Source organism: Sciurus vulgaris, assembly GCF_902686455.1.
Source record: "Sciurus vulgaris genome assembly, chromosome: 13".
In the NCBI taxonomy this organism is placed as follows: domain Eukaryota; kingdom Metazoa; phylum Chordata; class Mammalia; order Rodentia; family Sciuridae; genus Sciurus; species Sciurus vulgaris.
The window spans coordinates 26,141,736-26,168,826 of record NC_136474.1 but is presented as its reverse complement, the minus strand read 5'-3'; the positions used below and the strand labels follow the sequence as shown (position 1 = coordinate 26,168,826).

The window sequence follows — 27,091 nt, the reverse complement described above, 5'->3', positions numbered from 1 at the left end:
TCACCCACGAATTGGTGGCATTTAACAGGTGCTGAGGACGTGCTGGGGAGCAAGACACAAAATCTGGAACCAGTGCAGCCCCCACCTTCAGAGCAATGGACACAGGCCGTATGGTTTAGATCTGGAACATCCCCCAATGGAGCAATGTCCAGAGCTGGGATTCGGGGGAAGTGATCGGATCATGGGGCTGTGACCTCAAGGGAGATCAGTCCATTGAAAGCTGAATGGATTCTTGGGAGGAGGGGACGTAGGCTGGTGGGCATGCATGCAGGAAGCAGGTCACTGGGGTTTGCTTGTGGGGACTAGATCTTGTCCCTGGCCCCTTATTCTCCTCACTACCTCTGCTTCCTCGCTGCCAAGAGCTGAGCAGTGCCTCTCTGTCACGTCCTTCCACCACGATGCCTCACCTCAGGCCCAGAGCAATGCAGCCAGCCAACCATGGATGGAAACTATGAGCCAAAATAATAAACTTTTCCTCTTTAAATTGTGTATCTCAGGTAGTTTGGTGACAGAAGCAAAAAGCTGACTAACACACAGGCCAAGCCCTAGAGAGGCCAAGAGAGAGCAGTGAGGTCTCCCTCTACCCAGCACCAGCTTCACCAAGTGCCAGGCCAGCCGCCAAAGCTCCTCTTAGATCAGGCTGGACCCCCAGAACAAGAGTGCTGGGGCCTTTCTCCCACTGCCTGCCTCCTCCCTCCATTCCCGCTGTGTCTATAGGGCTCGTCCCACAGGAGCTGGTGGGTCTGGCCGCTCAGCTTGCAACCAGGCACCTGGAGGGACAAACCTTGAGGAGAGCGATGCTGAGAGGTTGCAGCTGGATCCAACCCAGACCCCAACCCTACCCAGGGCCCCATCCCACTCAGCTCAGCCAGCCCAGGGCCTGGAACAGGGGTGTGATGAGCCAGCTAGCCAAGGTCACATCCAGCCTCAGTTTCTGTGAGTACCAATACAGGCAGGAGCCCAGAGGCCACACTTGCACATATGTGACCCTGGTCCTGTCCCCAGGCCGCTTCTCTCCTGAGGTCCTTGCAGAACATGGCTCTGTTCCCCACCTGCAACCCAGGCTTGGCCTTGGAGCTCAAAACCTACATGGATGAACCTGCAAAGTGTGAGCTGAGCCTGTGCTTGGGAGCCCCCCAGGAGCCCCTGCATGTGAGAGGGACCAGAGGAAGGGGGAGGGGCGGGAAAGCCTCGGACACACAGACAGCAGGCTCTGCAAAAGACAGGGTCCTCTGAGATTCCCTGGAAAGGAAGGAGTGCTGTGGCTGGAAGAGCATGCAAAGCCCACCCACAAACACTCACAAAGAGGACCTGCGCCCACTGTTGGCAGTGGACAGCAGAGCAGGGCTGGGCTGAGCCGGGGGCCCCAGATACATCCTTCATCATCATTCACCTGAATTCCCAAGTCTGCACCCCAGACTCAGGCTGGTGTGGCCACTGCAGGTGCCAATCGTGTGGCCCCTGTCTGGGCCTTGAATCTAGTGGGGGTCTTCACAGCTGCCTTGAGGGCAGGAGCCAATCAGCAGGGGCCGGTGAGGTCTAAGGGACAGCAAGCTAGGCTGGAGGGGTTTCCTGCCATTCGAGTCCTGCCATCTGGTGCTACCCAGGGCGTTTCAGCCCCAGTGTCCCAGGGCTGAAACCCTGGCCTCCACGCAGCCAAGACAGCAGACACCATGCCAGATGGCGAGAGGGGCCTCCCAGGTACTTACGGGTGGACTTCCCGTGGGTTTTCTCGCAGTTCGGGCAGTGGTAAATGTCGATGTCTGGCGCCTCCTCCTCTTCCACCCCAACGCAGCTGAAACGGGGGAAACAGGTCATTATGCCCACATCCAAGGGCTGCGCCCGGGACTTTCATCCACCGAGTCTGAGGTAGGGTCCCTGCTCACCATCTGGGGGCTGAAGCCAGATAGAGCAGGGTTGTGCAGGGACAGTGGTCCTTGGGGAGGGAGCTGGGGGCGGCTGCAGAGCTGCCCTCCTAGATGTGGGTCTGCAGCCCCGACCCAGACACAGTGTCGGCCATGACCACCACCAGGTGGACCCACTGAATGGACTGCACAACCAGCTGGCCTGCCTCAACGAGGCCACCACCAGCCTGTCACCCAGGGTTCAGAGAAGATGAAGGGGGATCTCAGAGCCAGGTCACCCCCAGGCCTTCCCCTGGGGCAGCCTGGGGGACAGAACATACACACAGCAGCCCATGCAGGTCACTCCATGGCCACTGCCCAGTTGAACCCCAGAGGGCTCGGGGTGACGCCTGGGTCACCGGAACCGTGACCTCTCCTCCCTCCCTGGAGTTCCTCCAGAGCCCTGCAAACCTGCTCAGACACTCAGCCCAGGGGGAGCTGCCTGTGAGGCAGACACTGGCCTGGTCACCGGTTGAAGCCATAGGGAATGAGGACAGTGAGCATCAAAGGACACGACCCGAAACATCAAAAGCTTCTAGCGTATCAGACCCAGCAAGATGGAAACGCATGGTTCCATTCTGATGTCTTCTACTTTTTTGGCTCAAAGTGACAGAAAAGTGTCATGCATCTGCAGCAGGCAATACATGAGACTCCAGCTGATAAAGGGCGGGACGTGGGAAGGCTACCCCCACAAGGAAAAGCCCTCGGCAGACTGGGAAGACGCTTCGGCGTGCCCGAGGGAACCAAGGGGTGAAGAAAACCGGCCGGAATCGTATAAAACGCCTTTCCCCCAAGGCAGAGCCGGGTTTCTGTGTAGCATGCGTTCAGAGGAACGACCTATCTGGAAGCCACCAACGTACCCAAGCAGATGGCTTTGACTGAGGCAGGCACTCCCAAACCATTAAAATCAGGTTTCCTAAACCACTTTCAGTCATATTTAGAATAACCTTTTAAATTTTTTCTTTTATTTCATTTATTTATTTGGGGGCTCAATGGTGCTGATATAGATTCGTAGCTATTAAAAAATTAGTAGATTTTTTTTTTAAAACACTAAAATGTAAAGGTGATGAGACTAGGAAACAGGGACAGAATGATTCCTGTGGGCAGGGCACACTGCCGAAGCTGGGCAGGAGCCCCAGGTCCCCACAGCACAGCCCCTGGGCAGGGCATCCACCCCAACAGACAGACACTGAGAAAATCCGTAGGAGAAGCATTGCAGGTACCACAATGTCTGTCCAGCATTATGTGTCAGAAAAAGACTGGAAACAGCGTACATGTTTTCTTTGGGGACATGTATAGTGTCCCTCCCCCTAATGGAATGACAAGACCATGGGGGGGGACAGGTGAATTACCAGCTGCTTATGATCATTGGACACAGAGAGGAACAGCGTGGAGAGGTGGCCAGACCACTGGGCGCTGACAGGCAAGGGGTGGGAGAGGGTGATGGTTTCCCTCTCAGACTGCCTAAACTTGAGCCATTTTGAAAGCAGCATATTTCAGTGCAGATGTTGGACCCGGCCTCACACCTGGCCATCGAGCATGTCATTCCTCTCCCATGCCTGCTCAGGACACAGGCCGCACTCCCCAGCCCAGCCATCCAGGCCACTCAGTCACCTTGGCAATGCCAGGAAGGGCTGCCAAGGCCACCTTGGACCAGAGTCACAGGGTTGACGGGTTCCTGGAGAGGGACGCGGAGGGCGGCTGGACTCACCTCCAGGGGAACCTGTGCTCTTCTGTGTCTGAACCATTGGACACTTTTCCTGACATCTTAAATCCCTTGAGCTTGTTCTCTCATCTAAATGAGGGGCCCTCCAATATGAGTGTTGGGAGGGGAACGTAAAATATATGTAAATGAGCCCAGCAACATTAGAGACTCCACCAAACCAAAAGTTGGTTCTCTGATAAGTCTAGCTAGACTGAACTAAAAAAAGGGGAGAAGACTCAAATTACTAAAACCACAAATTACAGAAAGCACTACTGACCCTAAGGAAACAAAAAAAGATTGTAAAAGAACACTACGGGAAAGCAGAGGCCAACAAATTAGGCAACCTAGATGAAACGAACAAATTCCTAGGAACACACAAACTCTCCAAAGTAACTCAAAAGAAAAAAAAAAATAGAAACCTTACACAATTCCATAGCAAATAAAGAGATTGAATCAGTCATTGAAAACCTTCCTAAAAACAAACCTCCAAAACCACCACTAGCGAACTCCATCAAACACTTGAAGATGCATAATGCCAATCCCGGGCTGGAGAGGTAGCTCAGTGGTACAGTGCCTGTCTGGCGGGCATGAGGCCCTGGGTTCCAACCCCAGCACCACAACGACAAACTCAACACCACCGATGCTCTCAAACTAGAGAAATTAGAAGAGGAGGGAGTATTTCCTAATTCATTTTATAAATTCAGCATCCTCCTGACTCTAAAAGTCAGGCAAACCCTGCACAGAAACGACAGACCGACAGCCCTCAGGAATGCTGGCATAAAATCCTCTACAAAACACCAGCGAATAAAATCCGGCGGCACCCTGTGGGGTCTGCACACTGCGACCAAGCGAGATTTATCACAGGGATGCCAGGGCCCTTGGACTTGGGAAAGAAACCAGTGCTTCAACCCCTGGGGCACCGCAGCTGACTGCGGGGAAGCAAGTGTCCTGCGGCCCTGCCCTGGAGGCTGGCGCAGCAGGCCCGCTCTCCTGGGCAGCACGCCTGCCTCTCTCCCTGGTCCCCTCTCTCCCAAGATGCAGCACACGAAGAAAACCGCACGCCGCTGGGTCTCTCCGTGGCTAGAAAGACCTTTAACAAAATCAACACCTTCATGATTACAAAAAACAACTCCACAAACTCCAAATAGAAGGGACCTCCCTCAGATGATAAAGGCCATACGTGAAAAACCCATGGCTAATGTTCTACACGATGGTGACGCTGTGCACGGTGATGAGAGGCCGAAACTGTCCCCCAGAAGACCAGGAGTGAGACAGGATGGCTGCTATTGCCACGTCTATTGAATGCAGTGCGAGAAGTCCCGGTCAGGGAAAGAAAATGAAATTAAAAGCATCCAGATTGGAAAGGAAGATGTAAAATGATCTTTATTTGCATGACATAATCCTATAGAAATTCCTAAAGATTCCACATACCCTAAAAACCTGCTGGAGCGAATACATTCAGAAGTCGTAGAAGATCAACACACAAAAACTAGCTGTATTTCTATAAGCTAGCAAAGAATAATTTGAAAATAAAATCTGAGAGAACAATTATAAGAGCACTGAAAGATAAAAATATTTAGAATCGGGGGTAGTGGTGCATGCCTGTAATCCTGAGCTACTTGGGAGGCTGAGGTAGGAGGATCAAAGTTCAAGGCCAGCCTCAGCAACTTAACAAGACCCTGTCTCAAAACAAAAAATAGAAAGGGCTAGGGTTATAGTGGAATAGTAGAGCACTTGCCTAACATGCATGAGGCCCTGGGTTCAAATCCCACTTCTGGAAAAAATAAAATAAATTGTTCAGAAATAAACTTAACCTGAGTTATGCAAGGTTGTATAACACTGAAATATTAAAATGCAGAAATAAATGAAAATGCATCCCATGTTCACAGATTGGAAGACTTAATAATGTTAAGCTAGCAATAATACCTAAGCAATCTAGAAAGTCAATGTCATTCCTACAAAATCCCAACACCTTTGTTCTCAGAAATGGAAAAGCTTTATCCTTAAACTTACATGGAATGGTAGAGAACCCCAAATAGCCAGAACAATCCTCAAAAAGAAAAATAAAGAGGACTTATACTTCCCAATTTCAAAACTTAATACAAGGTCATTTTTGACAAGGGTTGAAGACCATTCAAGGGGAGCAAGGATAATCTCTTCAACAAACGAGAGCCTCATGCAAAGAATGGACGTGGACACTGACCTCACACAATACAAAAGTTAACTGAAAACAAATCAACAGGCTCAGGATAAGAGGCAAAACTGTAAAACTCTTGGAAGAAAAATGGACTAAATCTTTGTGGCTTTGGATTTAGCAATGGGTTCCTAGATATGATGCCAAAAAGTGAGCAACAAAAGAAAAAACAGATAAACTGGACCTCATGGAAATTAAATGTTTGGTATACATCAAAGAACGCTGTGAGAGTGGCTCAGGCCTGTAATTTCAGTGATTCGGGAGGCCGAAGAAGGAGGATCACAAGTTGGAGGACAGCCTCAGCAACTTAGCAAGACCCTGTCTCAAAAGAAAAACCAAAAAGGACTAGGGACATAGCTCAATGGTAGAGGACGCTTGCGTTCAATTCCCAGTACCAAAAAAAAAAAAAAAGAAGGAGAAGGAGGAGGAGACAACAGAACAGAATGAAAAAATAATAAAGGCACCTGAGAGAATGAAAGGGAATGTTTGCCAATCATATACCAGATGTGGCCCAAGCGTCCACACAAAGAACACTTACAGCTCAACAATAAAAGGACAAATGATCCAACTTAAAAATGGACAAATGACTCCAACAGACACTTTCCCAAAGATCTGTAAATGGCTAACAAGCACACGAAACAATGTTCACTGTTCCTTGTTATTAGAGAATGACATATCACTTCATACCCACTAGCATGCTATAAATTCGCTTTTATAGTTTTTTTGTTTTTTTTTTAAGGAAAGTATTTACAAGGATGTGGGAAAACTGTAACCCCTTACAATTCATCAGTGCAAGGAATGTAAAATGGCACAGGTACCACGGGAAAAAACTTTGATGTTTCCTCAGAAAATACACATAAAAACTACAACATGTTCCCGCAATTCCACTCATAGGTATATCCCCCAAAGAACTGAGCATAGGCTTCAAAAAATCTTCATACACAAATAATAGGGTATTCACAATAACCAAAAGTGGAAACAACCCAAACAACCAATGACAAATGAATGGATAAACAATGTGTGTTCCCATATACAGTGGAATATCATGCAACCTTGAAAAGGAATGACGTTCGAGTACATCCTACGATGTGGACGAATCTCAAAACTACATCAGTGGAAAATGCCACACACACAAGTGCTGACACCATGTGATTCCACTGATGAGATATGTCCATACCAGGTCCGTCTAGAGAGGCGCAGGAGTGGTGCCACAGGTCGGGAGCGCGTCGAGGGGGGTGGGAGGCTGCTGCTTACGGGCGATGGCGTCTCCCTGGGGATTGTTCTGCAACTAGATACGGGCATTGAGGATGGACTAAGTGCTACTGACTAAGTGCTCACTTTTAAAAGGTTAATTTTAAGTTATGTGAATTTTAGCTCAATAAAAGAGAGAAAAAAGACCCAACCCTGAGAGAGTGATAACGTCACCACCGAGATGATCTCCATCATGACCGTCACCATCACCTTCGTCACCATCCCCACCAGTGCCATCGTCACCACCTTCAGCATCTCCACCACCACCACCTGCCTCACCTTCTTCACCATCTCGAACCCCGTCCTCCGACTTCGACGGGCGCAGGCCGAGAACTCTGCCACCGTGGGGCAACACTGCAGCGAGGGCATTATTTACTCCATTAGCCCAGTTTATTCGGGAAACTGGGCACAAGCGGGTAAACGTCTGCCCAGTCTTCTGTTCCTGGGGTCAGCGCCGCCCTTGCCCTTGGGGCATTCGCAGGTGCAGATCAAGGAGGCAACCGGACAGGTGGGCCCGACCCAGAGAGAGCACTCCATCGATGGAGTGGTCATTGCTACTGCCCAACGAACCAAGGCAACCCTCCCAGGCGCCAGGGCCTCGTCCCTCTGCAGGTGGCTCTGCCAGAGCTGTCACAGTCGCGAGTCTGGCCACAGAGCCCGAGGCCCAGAAAGAGACCTCGGAAAGGGTTTTGAAAATACAAAGCTGCCTCCACCTCAAACCAGAAACTGAGGTGAAGTCCAGATCGTCTAAAAGGTCAGGCACGAAGGACGACACCAGCCAGAGCAGAGCGCCAGGGACGGTCCTCGCGCGCAGGAAGCAGAGACTGAGGAGGAAGCAAAGAGAGAACGGCCCGGATTCAAACAAGGCTCCAGGCCGTCAAGACGAAGCTGACTCGTGCCGTGGAGAACCTTTACGGCCAGCGCGACTGACGTCAGCAGCTTCCCCAGGAGCCCTGGACGGGACGTGCCGGCAGGAGCATGACCGCCCAGGGCGTGGGCACACCTCGCCCTCACGATGACCCTGAGCTTCGGCCACGTCCAAAGGAGGCACAGAGCAGCACCTCTGTCATTATCACCATTATTCACAGTGAATAAGTCAGCTGGGAGAGGAGCTGGCTGCCTCCTGCCGGCCCCAGAGCTGGGACCACCTTGGTCTGTGGAAAGCCCCCAAATGCCCCAGATACCAGGCACGTCCCCAGCAAGTTCATGTCTGCAACAGCCCAGGGCAGCTGCACCCCGGAAGCAGCGGAGGGGCTTTCCATGTGGCCTCCAGAGGTGAGCAGGGGACTGCCCTGTCTAAAAGCCACACGGGAGTCTGGGCACGAGGCCACCCCACAAGGATGGAAACCAGCATGCTCTTCAGACGCACCTCCCCACCAAAGCACTGGGCTCCACGGCCCCGGCTGCCACCATGCCTGTCCTGGCTCTTTCAGCAGATCCCCGCGACTCTGAGACGGCAGACAGCATGAGCCCACCTCCCAAGGCCCAAGGGCACAACCAGGTGACAGCCGGCACTGGGACTGGGCGCACCGTCCTCACGGAGGTCAGAGCACGTCCATGTTCCAGGCACCTCAGGCACAGAGGGCAGGTGGGTGCTGGCACACAGGGCCACACACTCCAGGCCCTCTTAGCAGCATCCCTGTGCTCTGCACTGTGGCTGAGCGCCAGTCACAGAAAGACCCACGGGAGGATCCACCTGCACCATGGGGCACCCAGGCCCGCTCCATCCAGCACCACCCACCGCCCCACGCTGCCAGGAAATGAACTGATGGCACAGTGACACGGGCAGCCGCACCTCAGCCAGAACGGCCACCTTGAGCTCCCGGGAATGAACGACGGGGGAAAGAGAGGGGGTGAGCAGGCACGAGTTTGTCTGGATGAACCCAACTGCTGCGTATAACCAAAAAGCTCCAACAGAGAGAGAGAGGGAGAGGTGGAGGCAGCAGGAGGGTTTCTGCTTCTGCTCCAAATAAGCTTGCAGGACTGAGGGCTTGATGCCCCCTCAACCTGAGCCAGCCAGGGCGGGGGCCAGAGGTAGGCATGGTACCTGCAGGGCTGGCCCAGGGGTGACCACAGGGGCCTCCTGCTCTCCCACCACACTGAAGGAGCAGACCACTAAGGGAACCCTAACCCTGGATCACTACTCCAGGTCCTACTGCCCAGGCCACTAACCCCGACAACAGCCACCTACAGGTAAAACCCAAGCTTCCCAAACTAGGCTGAGGAACAGAGGGCCATGCAAGGATCCAGATCCCACCATGGTCCCCACCATCCTCTTAGGTAGGCTATTTGCTGATGCTGGTCACTTTACTGTATTGTCCCAAAGTCAAAGCTTTCCAAGAGCCCCTGAGAAATGATTAAGAACAACAGCCCCAGCAGAGTGGGAAACAGTTTTCTTAAGCCAGGAGCAAAGGACACTAACATTCTGCATGCGGCTTGGCAGCTTCATGGCTCCATGGTTGGTCCCTGCATCCCTGGTGAGTATCCAACACTATTTACTGAGTAACAGGAAACGTGGCTGAGTGGTACTGCTCTGTGGTCCCTAGTGGGATGATCCGTCAGAAAAGAAGCATTCAGTTCTCACTAACACAAGTCCAACCCCTCCCGCCCTCATGAAGGCAGAGTGGACACACGGATGACCAACCTGTGTGACGATTCCATGAAACTCCCGAGTGCCCACTCCTCAGTGGCCCTTGCCTCCCATGTCCTCTGAAGGACACCCTTTGTAGGCCACCTAATGTTTCAACAGCCAGATTTGTCTGATTTTAATGCCACTCCCCCGGCGGGAAACGCTGGCTCAGTAAAGAATGAGCCCCCAGAAGGACCTCACGGGAGGTGACAGCTCAGTGCACCAGGCCACCAGTCACCTGTGCCCTGCAGCAGGGCCCTTGGGCCTCGCCTGCTCTCCCCTCTGACGAGCCAAGGCAGGTAAGCTGTCCTCCCCGGGAAAGAGCAGAGACAGGGAGTCTCAGGGCCCCTTCAGGCCTTGCCGGGAGCCACCTGCTTTTCCAACCCAGGGAAGAGGGGAGACGTCCAGGAGCTGGGAGAGGTGGCATCTGGACCCAGGGGTGCCAGAGGCTTCAGGGGCAGGCAAAACACGAACATCGCCCAGGACATGCACTCCACGCCAAAGCACCCGGCCACCGTGGGAGCCCAAGTAGAGCAACGTCCACCACAGACAATGGCTGCTGGCTCTCCCTTCTCAGCCCTGGGAGAGAGCAGCAGAACAGGCCTGGGTCAGGGAGAGCCCGAGCACAGGCCACTGGGCCACCTACGAACTGGACCTGCCGTGACCCTCCCGCTCCGTCCACTGCCACCTCCACAACTCCATCCTGTGTGATGTCCCAGGGAGTCGGCAACCCCAGGCACCAGCTCAGACCATGGAGGCTTCCTTCCCCGCCCAGGGAGCACTGAGCAGCTCATCCCCAGGACAGAGGCACCGGTGGAAGGGTGAGGTTTGCACCAGCCCACAGGCCCAGAGCCAGGGTCTCAGATGGGGGGGCTGGGATATGGCTAGGCAGGGGTCTCCATGCCCATGACAGCTGAGGGACATGGGACAAGGACCAAACACAGATTCAGGCCTCAGAGCTGTAAAGAAAAAAAAAAAAAGCACTGTGCAGTCAATGAGATGACCCTGAGCAAGGAGAAGCCCCCGATAGTTCCCTGGGGGCACAGGCAGGTCCCAACAAAGTACCAAGGTGACAACTGGAGAGGCAGCTCCCAATGTGCCGCCACAGAAGGACTCTGAGACCCAGGGACACTAATAGGCACCTGAGCACGCAATCCAGGACGTGGCTTAACACACGCCCCCCACACAGACACACACCTGTACACACAGACGTTAGTATATAAAGACACAGTATACGCAAACAGGCCGAGATGCTGCTAAACTAACTTACAATAAAAAGAATGGAGTCCATTTTTACAGACTGACAAGAGATCCACAATACAGTAAGTGCAAAAATCCACGTTACAGGAGAAAACGCAGCAGGATTCCTGTTAATGGAAAACTCAAAACGAAACGAGGATATGGCGTGTGCGTGAGAATCCGTGTACATCCGTGTGCTCTGCGAGTGCCTTGTGTGTGCTTTGTGTCTCTCTGTGTGTGTGCCCATGCACGCGGGCAGATGTGCTGGCTTGTGTGTGCATGCACGTGTGTCCAGGCCTGTGTGTGCATGTGTGTCCATGTGTGTCCATGTCGGTGTGATCAGTCCACACCTCACCTCGGCCCTGGGAGGCCCCTGCAGAGAGGACGGGGAAGGGAGCCACACTCTGCCGACACAGGTACAGGTGCCTTGTCTCAGTTGCACCCCTAGGGGAGGCCGGCCTGTCTCACCTGAGCCATCTGTGACCCCAGCACCACAAACTGAGTCAACTCCAAAGAAGGCTAAGGCTCATTTAGGGCCAGAAGCCCAGTAACAAGAGATAAGAGAATCTCCAAACGCAGATCTCTCACAAAGCTCGTCTGCTCCCAGGAGACACTCAGTTCCTCGTATAAACACCTGACTACGGCTCGGCGCGGCTCTGAGACCCTCTCGTGGGACTGGCAGGGAGGCCCCAGAGAGGAGGTGACTTTTGTGCAGGTATCCCTGCTCTGCAGACGGTGCAGTGGCTTTCTCACGGGGGATAGGGACTCAGCCTCGGGCGTGTAGGGGGACAGCTCCCAGCAGGGCCAGCCTGCCCACAGGCCATGGCCAGCTGCCAACCAGAGGGCACAGATGCCTGAGGGCTTCACATGGTCTTGGGCTGCTTCCAAGCAGAGCTCAAGGGTCCCGCCCAGGAGCCCAGGGAGGGAAGGTGGAGCCTGACCCTGGCCTGCAGCCAGGGCGCCCCTCACCAGTCACACTCCTTAACGCCTTAAGATCAGGCATGGGATCAACTGTGAGAGGGACAAGCAGCGGCAGCCAGAGTCTTTTCACTGCTATTAAGAGCCCTGGTTTACCCTGAACCACAGTTCATGCAACCTCGTTTTGATAGTTTTTTAAATTATAAGTTGACTCTCAGATAAAAGAAGGAATCCCAGGAGAGGAGAGGCAGAGCCCTCCCCTGACCTTTGGCCCTTCCATGGCGTCGGGAGCAGGACTCACTGCACACCGTGGAAGGGGCTTGGTGGCAGGTGTGCATGAAGGCAGCGATCATTCCTAGGAATGGTCCTCTGGCAAAGTTCTTTCCACAAACCAACTCGTGACGCAGGTGGGAATGGAGGGCGGTGCACTGGGCCCCCTCGTCAGGTACTAAGTTGGGAAGGAGCCTCCTGAACTCCAGCCACACGAGGCAAGAGCTGTAAAAGACAGCTCTTTTGTTGTCTTTCAGTTCAGTAATTCCACATCAACAAACCTTAGGCCGAATGTAGCCACACACACACTGATTCATGGTTATTTAAATAATGAAAGTTAGGAACAATGTAAATCTCAAGCCAGCAACAGCCAGGTAACCAGGTCATGCTGTGCTCGTACACAGAGTATTTAAAACAATAGGACATTTAAAACAACAGATCTTGCCAGGTGTGGGGGCACATGCCTGTAATCCCAGTGACTCAGGAGGCTGAGGCAGGAGGATCACGAGTTTAAAGCCAGCCTCAGCAACTTAATGAGGACCTAAGCAACCTAGCAAGACCCTGTTTCTAAATAAAATATTAAAAAGGGCTGGGGATGTGGTTCAGTGGTTGAATGGCCCTGGGTTCAATTCCCAGATATACATACATACATGCATGTATATATACAGACAGACAGAAAACAGATCTTGGGCTAGAAGTGTAGCTCAACGGCAGAGAGCTTGCCTGGCATGCACACGTCCCTGGCTTTGATACCCAGCACTGTCAAAAATAAATAAAACTATGGGTCGCATAAGTGTGTGAGTCTAGAAGTTTAATTTCTATGACACACAACCCCCTTCACTTTCCTAAATTGCCAAAAAGAGGCTTTTATATCCAGCAACACAAAACCTGCTTTAAGGCCAGCTGTCTTCCTAGTCATCCCCTCCCTCCTTCCTGTGCCCTGGTGGCCCTCAGAGAAGGCCTCCTGAGCCATCCACCCTGGAGGGAGTCTGGGGACCCCTGTCTCAGGACATATTGTGGTAGACAGGTTCCTGCTGTTCGAGATGTCCTTGGGTCCAAAGGAGCCTGGTGGTGATGAGGCAGAGGGAGGCGTGAAGGGGCTACCAAGGATGTCAGGAGGTCCACTGCTCTGGCCCCCAGCACAGCCCCTGGGGCATTTCCCAGGTCCAGTGACATCCAGGGCACGTAGAAACCCTGGGCTGTGATTGCCACCACCACCTGGATGACCACCAGAGGTATTCAGGCTCAGCGAGTCTCAGATTCCTTCACAAAGAGTGGACCATCAGATCTGACAGAGTTGATGAGAGAATTATAGGAGGGGTTGTACGCACACCAACCACAGTGCCTAGCACACAGAAGGTGCCTGTAAAGACAGATTATTGCTCCTCACAGTCATCACCAACATCATCACCACCATCACCACCATCATCACCATCATCACCATCATCACCACCACCATCACCACCATCACCATCATCACCACCATCACCACCATCATCACCATCATCACCATCATCACCATCATCATCACCACCATCACCATCATCACCATCACCACCATCATCACCATCACCACCATCATCACCATCATCATCACCACCATCACCACCATCATCACCATCATCACCATCATCACCATCACCACCATCATCACCATCACCACCATCACCACCATCATCACCATCATCATCACCATCATCACCATCACCATCACCACCATCACCATCATCACCATCACCATCATCACCATCACCACCATCACCACCATCATCACCATCATCATCACCACCATCACCACCATCATCACCATCATCACCATCATCACCACCACCATCACCACCATCACCATCACCACCATCACCATCATCACCATCACCACCATCACCATAACCATCGGGATCACCATCATCAATCACCATCACCACCATCACCATCACCATCACCACCATCACCATCATCACCATCACCATCACCATCGGGATCACCATCATCACCATCACCACCATCACTATCACCATCACCACCATCACCACCATCACCATCACCATCGGGATCACCATCACCACCATGACCACCATCACCACCATCATCACCATCACCATCATCACCACCATCACCACCATCACCACCATCATCACCATCACCATCACCACCATCACCACCATCACCATCACCAACATCATCACCATCACCACTGGGATCACCATCACCACCATCACCACCATCACCACCACCACCACCATCATCACCATCACCACCATCATCAGGATCACCACACCAGCATCTCCATCAGTACCATCACCATTGGCATCCATATAAGCATGCCATCATCATCACCACCACCGCCATCATCACCACGAACACCAGGATCATCTCCTCCACCACAACTGTCATCCCCATCACCATTAGAACAATCACCATCACCACTGTCACCACTGCCATCATCTTGCCCTGCTAGGCTAACAGACCCTGGAAAAAACTTTCATTTCTGGTAAGGAGTGGCTGAAAAAGAGCAAAACTCCAGCGGGGAAACAGAATCTGTGTGGGAAGAAGGCTGAGACCTCTTCCCTGCTACCAGGTGTGCCATGGGCCCTCTCCTAGAGCCCGAGCTGAACGGACCCCAGCCCAGCCTCTCTCTGACTTCTAGGAGAAGATGGGGAGTGGGGCAACATCTGAGGAGCGGGACCTTGCCCAAAGCTGCTTCTTCCTGGCCATGCTGACTTTGCGTGCACTTTTCTGAGCTTCTCTTCAGCACAGAACGGGAACAGAAGCCACAGGCAGGGAAGGTGGGAGACCAGCCCTGTGGAAGGGCAAAGAAGCCACGCCCTGAGAGCCTGTGCATCTTCAGTTTCTCTAAATCCACAAGTAGGGCACATTTTCCACACTGAGCGGCACTGGGTTCACACACAACAGAAGCAAACATCCAGAGACACACCCCCGTAGGCATGTCCTTCTCTTCTGGGGTAGTGGGTACGCATGCTGGGAGACGACCTCGTGAGTCAATGTCCTCTCCTCAGTGGACATGACCTGGCATTGGAGGGCACAACCTGACCCCTGTGCCTCTTCTGCTGGCAGCCCTGGGGCAAGGGACTCAGTTCCTTCACCTGGAAAAGGGTCCTGGCACCACCTACTCCAAAGAGGTTGTAAGGATTAAATCACGAGAAAAGGATCTGGAGCCACTAGACACTGCAGTATCAGGCCCACCTGGCAGCCACTGGATGGCATCTGCAAGAGAGTGAGACCTGCGTGGACTGGCCTTGGATGTGCGGTGGACAATGCACCCCATTCTCTCAGGTCAGATGCCGTCAAGGAGTCACACCTCTGCCATTCCCCAGTCCTCCTGACAGCCCCGGACAGTTCCCCCTTGTGTGGAAGGTGGGGAGCACAAGGTTGGCAGCAGAGCAGGGATGGAACCCCAAACTCCCCCAAGACTTTCCCTTGGGTGTGGGTAAGCAGAAGCCACATGGGGACAGGCAGGAGCTGCGTCCTGATCTGGCACTGGTGAGGTGTGAGGGGGAGGAGGCGGCCATGGACAGACGGGAGACAGTTCTCCATGTCAGGAGCCTCTGGGAGTACTCCCCATCCTCCTCTTAGTGGCTTCCGAGAGGACTCCGCCATCCTCCTCTTAGTCAGTGGGAGGACTCCTCCATCCTCCTCTAATTTTGAAATTTTAAAATCTACAGAAATGTAGAAAGATTAGTATGAGGAATACTCATTTCCCTCAGATGCTAACATTGAGCTTCATTTGCTTTTTCTCTGATTTTTATTTTGGTTTTGGTGTTTGTTTCTGTTTGTTCGTTTCTTTGTTTGTTTATCTGAACTAGGGATTGAACCCAGGGGCACTTCTAGCACTGAGCTGCATCCCCAGTCCTTTTTTAATTTTGAGACAGGACTGAGGCTGGCCTCAAGCTTGTGACTCAGACTTCCAAGGTGCTGGGTCCTTAACTGATTAGGGGACCATCCCCCTAATCGACCAGCTGGCAGCTTCCTAAGAACAAAGTCACTGTCCCCCACAACCACAATACCACCGTCAGACAAAGCGACGCCTCCAAGACAAGCTCTCCCATCTAGACATGTACCTCTTCAGATTTTCCCAGGGGTCCCCACAACGGTCATTACAGGTATCTGTGTACGCGCTCCTGGATCAGTTCCAGGATCACATGCAGAACCCAGCCGCCAGGCATCTGAGCTCCTTAAACCGGGACGGGTTTTGTCCTTCACGGTGTGGCCTTCTGAGGGCTCTGAGCTGGCGGTCTTGTACAGAGACGACCATCTGGACTTATACGGTGTTTCCACGTGACCATGCCACCCGGTGCGTTTCTGGACCAGGCGCTGCTTGGTGCTGCATGTGCAGGTCGCAGGCTCAGGCCAGGCTGCCCGGCTGGGCACAGGATTGGGGTCTCTTGGTTGAGGTGCGTCTCCCAATCCCTCTGCTGTCAGGATGGGAAGAAGGGGCTCTGATTTGAGGGTGATCCTGGTGGACCCATTACCATCTCAGGGGCTTTGCACTTAGCAGTGCATCCCAGAAGTCATTCCACGCCAGGTCAGAGAGATGTCTGGGAAGGTTTAGAAAATCTGGAGCCTGACTTCTACCCTGCCCCCAGGTCCTGTGGGTCAGAGCCTGTCCCTAAAGTCTAGCCAGGTCTAGAACTGTGCAGCAGGAACTGTCCTAGGCCCTTGGACCCTGTCACTCCTCGTCGATTTCTCATAACCATTGGGATTTCAGTTACAGGGTTAACAAAATCCCACACAGAGGAGCAGCCCAGACACATGCCAACCCATGCTCCACCCTTGCTTTCCCATTGGCACCTTTGCATCCAGCCATGCAGGCTGTGCCAAGGTGCTGGCTTTGACCGGCTTATCTGGGAATTTCCTTCTTAGCCACATTTCAGAAATGGTTTGCTTAAAGAAAAGCCCAAGCATGACTGGTGGAAATCAGGCTCACCTCCCCTAAACTCCAGAGGTGCATCACTTATTGTGACAAACCCCAGTCACTCGGCTTGGAAGCCAAGGGCTTTGCTGGACTCATCTCAGAAGTCCCTGACAGCAAATATTCTGTGACCGAGAGACCTGAAAAGCCCACCCCAGCCTTGAGCACTCCCAGCAGAAGCAGGGAAGAGCTGAGGTTCCGTCAGGAGACATCCCCCAGGCTGGAAGCAAACAGGAACCAGCACGGGCAGACCAGAGTGGTCAAGGCACAGAGGCCCAAGTCCCTCTCGGTAACTCAGCTGAAATAAGGCATTCTAGGACAGCCTTTTGAAAATCAGGTCTCTAGGGCATTTAGAAGTACAAAAACACAACTGTAGGTTTATTTAAGATAAATATATGTTGGAGAGAGGTCAGCAGGGCACACGGGCCTTTTGCTCTAATTGAAGCCACATCAGGGATGGCTGCAGAATGCATCTGCAGGTGAACTAGGACTTCTTGTACCTCCATAGTGATGGTGGGGAGGGGAGGGGACTCCTCTGCTGAGACCCTGGGGGCTCCACTGCATTGTAGATGCAAAAATCAAGATAATTCTGGACAATGGAGCAGCTGCCCATTACTCTGAAAAATATCAAGGACCTAAATGAACGACTGCTTGCAAATGAGTTACATGCACCTAAGGGAGGCCTCAGCCTAGTGCTGAAATGCATGTTAAGGATGTAGCAAACAATAAGAAGAAGCTTTTCTGTAGGAAAATAGCATAAGGAAATCTCTGCCTGACTAGTAATTTCTCTTTACTGCACTGTGGTTGCACACAACAGTAGGGTCCATTTGGACATTCACAAATGTATATGACACAGTTTTCTCCACTTCAATCCCTACTACTACCTACCCCCTTCCCTTCCCTCCTCTCTCCCCGTTTCCCTTCCTGTACTCTATCGATCTTCCTTCCTTCTATTTATTTTTAACCTGTGCATTAGGGTTATATATAAAACCGGAATGCAGAGTGGTAGGCTCATACACACACGAGGCATAATCTGGTCAACTTTATTCCTAGTTCTGCCCCTTTGTCTTCCCTCCCTCACCCTGGGTCCCCTGCTTCTACTTTACTGCTCTCCCTTCTGTTTTCACAGGTCCCCTTTTTTACTTATTTTTTCCCCTCTGGCTTTCACATATGAAGGAAAACATTCAACCCTTGACTTTCTGAGTCTGGCTTATTTTGCTTAGCATGATGTTCTCCAGTTCCATCCATTTATTTACCAGCAAATGACATAATTTCATTCTTCTTTATGGCTCAGTAAAACTCCATTATGTATATACACCACATTTTCTTCATCCATTTGGCTGCTGATGGGCACCCGGGCTGGTTCCATAACTTGGTTATTGTAAATTGTGCTGCTATAAACATTGCTATGCATGTATCATTATAGTATGCTGATTTCGGTTCTTTTGGATATATATACCAAGGAGTGGGGTAGCTGGGTCATATGGTGGTTCAACTCCTAGTCTTCTGAGGAATGTCCATACTGCTTTCCAGAGTGGTTGTACTAATTTGCACTCCTACCAATAACATATAAGTGTACCTTTTTCCCCACCACCTCACCAGCAATTATCTTCATTTGTACTTTTTTAAATTTTTTTAAGATGTTGATGGACCTTTATTTTATTCATTTATTTACATGTGGTGCTGAGACTCGAACCCAGTCCCTCACACATGCTAGGCAAGTGTTCTACCCCTGAGCCACAATCCCAGCCCCTCATTTGTACTCTTGACAGTTGCCATCCTAACTAGGGTGAGATGAAATCTCAGTACAGTTTTGATTTTGCACTTCCCTGATTGCTAAAAATGTTGAACATTTTTTCATATATATTTTGGCCATTTGTATTTTTTCTTTTGACAAATCTGACTGTTCACTTAAGTTGTGACTTAGCTTCCAGAAAAGGACATTCATCTGAGAAGATGTGCAACACCACTTATAGGAAGAAACGCCCACTGGAACTGCAATGAGATTCCTCACCCATCATTTGACTGGTAATGGTCAAAGATTTCAGAGGGTGCTTGGTGGTACTGCTTACGGTAGCAACTTTCCATCACTGTGACAAAACACTTGAGATAATCAATTTACAAAAAGGAAAGATTTATTTTGGCTCAGTTTCAAAGCTTTGAATCAGTGGTTACTTGGCCCTGTTGCTTAGGGCCTGTGGCAACATGGTACATCATGTGGGAGCACATAGCAGAGGAGGACTGTTTGCCTCAAAAAGCAAAGAAAGAGGGAGCAGAGGGGCCAGGGTCCCAATATCCCATCCTCAGTGACCTAAAACCTCCCACTAGGTCTCATCTCCAAAAGGATCCATCACCTCCCAATAGTGCCACAGGCTTAGGATCAAGCCTTCAACACATGGGCCTTTGGGATACACTCCAGATTCAAACTCTGGGACTGTTGCTATGGACCAACCAACGTCCTCACTGATTCCTGGCAGGAACCCACATTAGTACAAGCTCTTGGGTGTGAGCAGCCAATACCTGAAACACAGATACCTATTCTATATCCTCTTCTGAGACTCTGTGGACATGCAGCACACGTGTGCACAGGGCATCTACTGCAGCCGACGAAGTCAGAACCAGCGTAAGCATCCCCCCATGGGAAACAGGTGGATATACTGGAGTACCAAGAAATACAAACTCTACACTAGCTAATCTGGACAATCTCCAGAAGGTTCAGTTCAGCAAAGAGCTTAAGTTGCAGAAGAGTATAAAACCGTAGCCAGTTTTTTTGTGAGAAATTGAAGAAAATCCAAAAACATGCTTCTCTGTGATCACAATGTTCTGGAAAGACACATCTCTGGAGAGATCTGGAGGCAGTGGTCTGTAGCAAGGAGGGACAGACTCTTCATTGCAAAGTTTTAACTGTAGAATTTTTTACTATGTGTAAAAAATCAATGGCTATTTACTAAGTGAAAATGTTAAAAGTTTGTTTTTTTCTTTTCCTCTAGGACTGGGGATTATCAATGCCAGACAAGTGTTCCACCACTGAGCTATGTCCCCAGTCCTTAAAGAATACTTTTAATCATAACAAATGGATTTGGCTTCAATCAGTTATTTGAACTTAAAAGTAAATACAAACTTACTTTTAAAAAATACTCTCTAACCCTAAAAGATCAATCTATAGAGAATGCAAGTCAAAGGCAAGGTCTGGTATGTTCAGAACTTTCAGGGTAAATAGCTTAAGACAAGCCAAACGTGAAGCTCTCCAGCATAAGAAAGAAATTATCAAGAATCTACTCATCCGGTGCATCCCTCTGGTTTGTAAGACAAGGCCACCAAAGTCAAGATGGAGACTTCTCATAACACTTTCACCTTCAACCAAGCATCACTTAGCACTGTCAGAGGAGATCCCATGCCCAAAGAGAAGCCTTCTCAGATGCCACTCCAAAGAAACAGAGAGACTAAAGCACCAGCAATTTCACATGATCTCAACACCCACAGAGAAGACTAAGAGGACAAGGCAAATACATGCAGGTATTTTACAGGGGACCTTCCTTGGGACAGCAACGTACAGGTGGTTAGACTTCTTGTTTTTAAAATTGTTGCAACAAAAATTGCCAAGCATACTGAAAACAAAAACAAACAACAACAAAAACAGTCTGAAGATACAAAGCAAGTATAAGAACCAGACCCAGATATGGCTGGGATGTTGGAATTAGAGCAGGTATATAAAACAACTATGATTCACTTGCTAAGGAACAGATCCAACAGAAGGAGAGAGATGAAGCTCTAAGAAAGAACCAAAAGGGGTTGGGGTTGGGGTTCCGTGGTGGACCACTTGCCCAGCACATTGGAGACACTGGGCTTGATCCTCAACACCACATAAAAAATAAATAAATGAAATAATGTTATATATATTTAAAAAATAGAGAACCCAAAGGAAATGCTAGAAATAAAAAATACTAGAACAAAAATGAAGAATGCCTTTGATAGGCTCATCAGGAAACTGAACACGGTCATGGAAGAACCAAGGAACTTGAACATCTGTCAACAGACACTTCCAAAACTGAAATGCAAAGAAAAGAAGAATTTCCCCAATTAATAGCCAGCATCATACCACAAGGCCATAAAGTCAGAGGACACCAAGTAGGTTAAGTGCCAAAAAAGTTTACATTGACCCAGCTACTTGGGAGGTTGAAGCAAGAGGATTTTAAGAGTCCCAGGCCAGCCTGAGCAATTTAGCAAGACCATGTCTCCAAAGTATTTTTTTCAAAAGCTCTGGAGTTGTGGCTCAGTGGTAGAGCACTTGCCTAGCATATGTGAGGCATTGGGTTCGATCCTCAACACCACATATATATAAATAAATTTTTAAAATAAAGGTTAAAAATGCTTTTTAAAAACCACATACAGATTCTGCCTTTGGGTCCCCTTCTTCCACCTGGGAGAAATCTGCTTTTACTTTTCTTTAATAAAGCTTACTTTCTACTCTTAAAAAAAAAAAACCCCACATACACAAAGAGACTATCTTGAGAAAAATCCATGGGGTGGGGAGAAATACCTTACCTGAAGAGAAGTAAGGACAGAATTACATCAGACTTCTCCAAAACCATGTACATAAGAAGGGTGTGGAGTGAAATATTGAAAGTGTTGAGAGAAAAACCTAGAATTCTGAACACAGCAAAATGATCCTTCAGAAGCACAGGAGAGCCAGGTGTGGTGGCACATATCTGTAATCCTAATGACTTGGGAGGCTGAGGCAGGAGGTTCACACGTCTGGGATCAGCTTCAGCAACTTAATGAGACCCTTAGCAACTTAGGAAGACCCTGTCTCAATACAAATGAAAAGGGCTGGGATGTAGCTCAGTGGTAGAGAGCCCCAACCAGAGGAGAAATAAAATCTTTATAGATAAACAAAAATTATGAAAACCGGTCACTAGCAGACCTGCCTTGTAAGAAATGTTAAGGAAAATTCAGATAGAAGAGAAAATAATATAAGTTAGCAATTCATATGTATATTGTTAGAGAAGTAACAAGGGAGGATCAAATTAAAAGTTTCAGTTCTCATATTCTCAATCGCTCTAACAGATTATATTTTGTTCAAAATAATAATAACAGTGCAATTCATGACAATGGTTTCTGGAGAAGCCGAGTGGGTAACACCAATGTTATAAGGTATGGGAAGGAATAATTAGAAATATGAAGACTCAGATTAAAAGTAAAGGGATGCAGCCAGGCATGGTGGTACACGCCTGTAATCCCAGTGGCTCAGGATGCTGAGGCAGGAGGATCCCAAGTTCAAAACCAGCCTCAGTAAAAGCAAAGTGTCTAAGCAACTCAGTGAAACCCGGTTTCTAAATAAAATGCAAAATAGGGCTGGGGATGAGGCTCAGTGGTCAAGTGTCCCTGAGTTCAATCCCTGGTACCCAAAACAAAAAAATAAAGGGATGGAAAAACTCTATGTCCCAAAATTCAATGACCGAGAAGAAATAGACCAATTTCTTAAAGAAATACTTTGCCAAAACTCACACAAGAAGACACAGAAATTTGTATTGATTGAAGAAATTGAATCAACAATCAGTAACCTGCTAAAATAGCCCCAGGCCCACATGGGTTCACTGGTGAATTCTACCAAACATTTAAGGAAGAAAGTATGCCAATTTTTACAATCTTCTTCAGAGGATAGAAGCAGAGGCAATCCTTCCTAACGCATTCTATGAAGCCAGCACTACCCTAACACACAAACCAAAGATATTCTAATAAAAGAAAACTACAGACCACTACATGCAAAAATCCTCAACAAAATATTAACAACATGAATTCAGCAATGTATGTAAAGAATTATACACCATTATCAACTATGATTAACCCCAGTATGCAAGGCAGGTTCAACATTTGAAAATCAGTTTCTATAATACACCAATAGACCGAAGAAAAAAATTCACAAAATCATATCAAGAAATGCATAAAAAGCATTTGATAAATAACCAACACCAATTCATGAAAATAAAAAACTCTCAGCAAACTAGGAAGGGAAACTTCTCAACTTGACAAACAACATCTACCAAAAGAAAACAAAAAACAACAAAACCCACAGCTAACAACATACGTGATGCTCATGAGAAATTATAAGAAGCCCATTAAGATCAAGAAAAAGACAAAAGTTGGGCATGTTGGTGCCCACCTGTAATTCCAGCAGCTCAGGAGGCTGAGACAGGAGGATCACAAGTTCAAAGCCAGCCTTAGCAGGTCATGCTTCTTGACTGGAAAAACCTGCATTTGAGCCCTGCTCCTTAGCGAGACACTAGGCAACTTAGCAAGACCCTATCTCTAAGTAAAATATAAAAAGGGCTGGCTGGGCCGGGAATATAGCTCAGTTGGCAGAATGCTTGCCTCACATGCACAAGGCCCTTGGTTCAATCCCCAGCACCAAGAAAAAGAAAAGAAAAAGACAAGACTGTCCTTTCTCACCATTGCTTTTCTACATGATACTGGAAATACTGGCTAATGCAATAAGATAAGAAAATAATTTATTCATATTGGGAAAGAAGAGATGAGATAGTCTTTGTTCACAGATGAAATGATAATCAATGTAGGAAGTTCCAAAAAATCAACAAAAGAACTCCTGGAACTAATAAGTGATTATATAGCAAGGATACAAGATACAAGGTTAATATACATAAACCAATTCCTTTCTTATATACCAGCAATGAACACTTGATATTTGAAATTAAAAATTACAATGTCATTTACACTAGCACCACCCAAAATGAAAGGAGACAGAAATATAAGAAAATATCTAGAAGACCTACATGGGATAATAGTCTGATGAAATCAATCAAAGAACTAAAAAAACAAAAAACAAAAAAAGTGAATAGTCCATGTCCATGTTCACAGACAAGCACTCAGTACTGTCAAGATGTTGGTTCTTTCCAACTTGATCTATAGACTTGACATGATACCAATCCCAGTGAGTTATTTTGTGGAGATTAATAAACCGATTTTAAAGTTTATGTGGATAGGCAAAAGGCCCAGAACAGCCAAAACAATATTAAAGGGGAACAAAGTCAAGGGGTAACACCACCTGGTTTCAAGACTTTCTAAAAAACAACAATGATCAAAATAGTGGGGTAAAAACAGGGTATGGTGGTGCATGCCTGAAATCCTAGTTATTGAGGAGGATCAGAACTTCAAGGCCAGCCTCAGTGACTTAGCAAGACCCTGTCACAAAATATAAAATCAAAATGGGATAGGGAGGTTAGCTCATCCCTTAGTAAAGTATCCCTGAGTTCAATTCCCAGTACTGAAAAAAAAGGGGGTGGGGGCATAGATAAAATCACAGTAGAACCGGTCAACAGACCAGAAAGAACCCAGAAATAAATCCACACAAATACAATTAACTGATTTTTTGGCACAAGAGCCAAGACAATACAATGGAGAAAGCAGTCTTTTCAACAAATGGCACTGAAACAACCAGACATCTACATATGAACAAGGATGAGGTGGGTGGGGGGAGGAGGAGGAGGAAGAGGAGGAGAAGCATCTAGACACAGAACTTGCATATTTCACAAAAATTAACTTAGATAACAGACTTACATATATAATGTGAAACTACACAACTCCTTGAAGATAACACAGAACATCGAGACAACCTTGGGTTTGGTGAAGACTTTTTAGATGCAACACCAAAGGCATGATTCATGAAATAATTGACAAATTGGACTTGATTAAAATTTAAAATTTCTGCTCTGCAAAAGACACTGTTAAGAGAGGCGGGGGGTAGGGAAGACAAGCCAGACTGGGAGAAAATATTTGAAAATATATTTGTTAAAGGACTGGTATCCATCCAAGATGTGTAAAGAACTCTCAAAATTCAACAATAAGAAAACAAACAATCTAACTTAAAAATGGGCCAGAGACCTTAACAGACACTGCACCAAAGAAGATATCCAGATGGCAATTACAGATATGAGAAGACGTCAACATTGTATGTCATCAGGGAAATGCAAATTACAACAATGACCTCCCACTACACGTCTATTAGATTGGCCAAAACCCAGAACACTGACAACGCCAAATGCTGGTGAGGATGTGGAGCCACAGGAACTCTCTTTCAGTTGCTGGTAGAAATGCAAAATGGCACCTCCACTTGGGAAGTTTGGCAGTTTCTTATAAAACTGAACATACTCTTGGCGTGTGATTCAGCAGTTGCTCCCCTGGGTATTTACCCAAAGGGACTGAAAACATACGCCACTGCAAAAACCTGCACGTGTGTGTTTATAGCAGCTTTGTTCATGAATGCCAAAGTGTGGAAGCAACCAAGATGTTCTCTGGTAGATGAATGGATAAATAAACTGTGGAAGATCCAGACAAGGGAATATTATTCAGCACTAAAAAGAAATGAGCTATCAAGCCGTGAAAAGGCACAGAGGGAACTAAATGCACATTACTGCCCAAAAGAACCCAGTTTGAAAAGGCTATGCACTGGATGATCCCAACTATATGACTTTCTGCAAAACTATGGGGACAGTAAAAAGATCTATGGTTGCCAGGGATTCGGGCAAGAGGGGAGAGATGAGCTGGTGGAGCCCAGGGGACTTCAGGAGATTCTATTCTGTAGAACCCTGTAATGGTGTTGAAACCCACAGGTTGCCTAACACAATGAGTGAATTCTAATGCAAACTACGGATTTTGTTATGATAATAACCCAGTTCAGGCTCAGGGACCATGACAAATGTACCACCCAATGCAAGATGTAAATAATGGGGAAATTTGGAGGGGGGGGGGGTCTTTTCTTTTCACCCAATCTTTCTGCAAATCTAAAACTGGTCTAAAAGTTAAGTCTGTCAAAAATAAATCACAAAGAAACAGTCCACATGCTTTCTAACTGAAAACCCCCAGAGGAACATTCAGAGTCCTCAGTGTCATGGGTGGGAGACGTGGGCAAAGCTACCCGGATGGGAGCATCTCAGGAAGGTGACTCTAAATACACACTAGGAATGCAACACTACCTCAGATCTTACTCAAAATGATGAAGAATGAGCAAGCAAAGGGACAGAGAAGGTAAGAAATACTGACTTTCTGGAGATCATGAAGATCATGGAGTAACTGCAAGGTATCATAGACTCCTGTGCAAACAAAGAATTCTCATCTCACTAAACCAAAAGGCAAAGCCTCCTGCCCCTGCCAAAGCCCATGCCCCCTCCAAGGGCTCCTGGACATGCAGGGTAGGAGCACAGACACGCAGCCCTGCCTTGTGTGGCCTGCGTGGGCCACATCTACACGCCTCTTCCCTACGACTTGTTGACCTGTCCTTCCCATGTTGACTGGACCTCTTCATCTCAGCGTCCCCGCTGTGCCTCCTCCCAGGGTCAAACCCGGGATGCTGTCTGACTCAGCAGAAATGCCCCTCAGCTGGCCAGTGCCCTAACCCACTACAACTGCCCGGGAGAGGCCAGCAGGGCACACAGGCCACTTCTGACCCCAGGCACATGCTGCTGAGGCCACGGCTGTCCTCGGATGTGATGAGGAGAAAGCCCACAGGAGCCAGCTCCTGGGTGCTCGGGCTAACAGTGGGCGGTGGGGAGTACTGGCCAAGACCCTCAGGTGGAAGGTTGCCGGTCACATCCAATGGCTCCTCCAAGGAGGCCGTGGGCGGGCACTGGCCCCGAGGGCTGGGGGAGGCTTCCCCAGGCAAGTGCACAGGTGAGGAGCACCAGCAAGCCAAAGTAGGGGTGTGCCTGGAAGGCCCTGGGTCCCTGCTGGAGACAGGCCGACAGGGTAGAGGCCAGCACCCAGCATGTCCTGACACCAGGCTCGGGGGTCCCTCCTGGAATCCGCAGATGGGGGCGTGCCCAGCCCCACAGGGGCCTGCACTGCCGGTGAAGTCCAGAAGCTAACGGCAGACCCCAGCTACAGGGAGGAACGGTCACTTGACGGCTGGTCCTAATCTCTCTGTCCAACACCTGCAGCACTTTGGAGACCCAGGAGCGCCTGAAAACAACCCCAAGGACACAGCTTGAATCCTACCCTTGAGACCACCTGTACTCTGCAGCTAGAAATGCCAGCCCGG

General features: G+C 49.0%; 1 protein-coding gene across 3 annotated transcripts in view; it reads right to left on the bottom strand.

Moving 5' to 3' along the window:
• The window catches only part of PHF2 (PHD finger protein 2), a 93,860-nt gene that overhangs the window by 41,181 nt on the left and 25,588 nt on the right, over window positions 1–27,091 (bottom strand). For all 3 annotated transcript variants that reach the window (XM_079109065.1, XM_079109064.1, XM_079109066.1), the window contains exon 2: window positions 1,710–1,795. In XM_079109065.1, coding sequence (XP_078965191.1) covers window positions 1,710–1,795 — 86 coding nt within the window. The remainder of the gene's footprint in view (window positions 1–1,709; window positions 1,796–27,091) is intronic.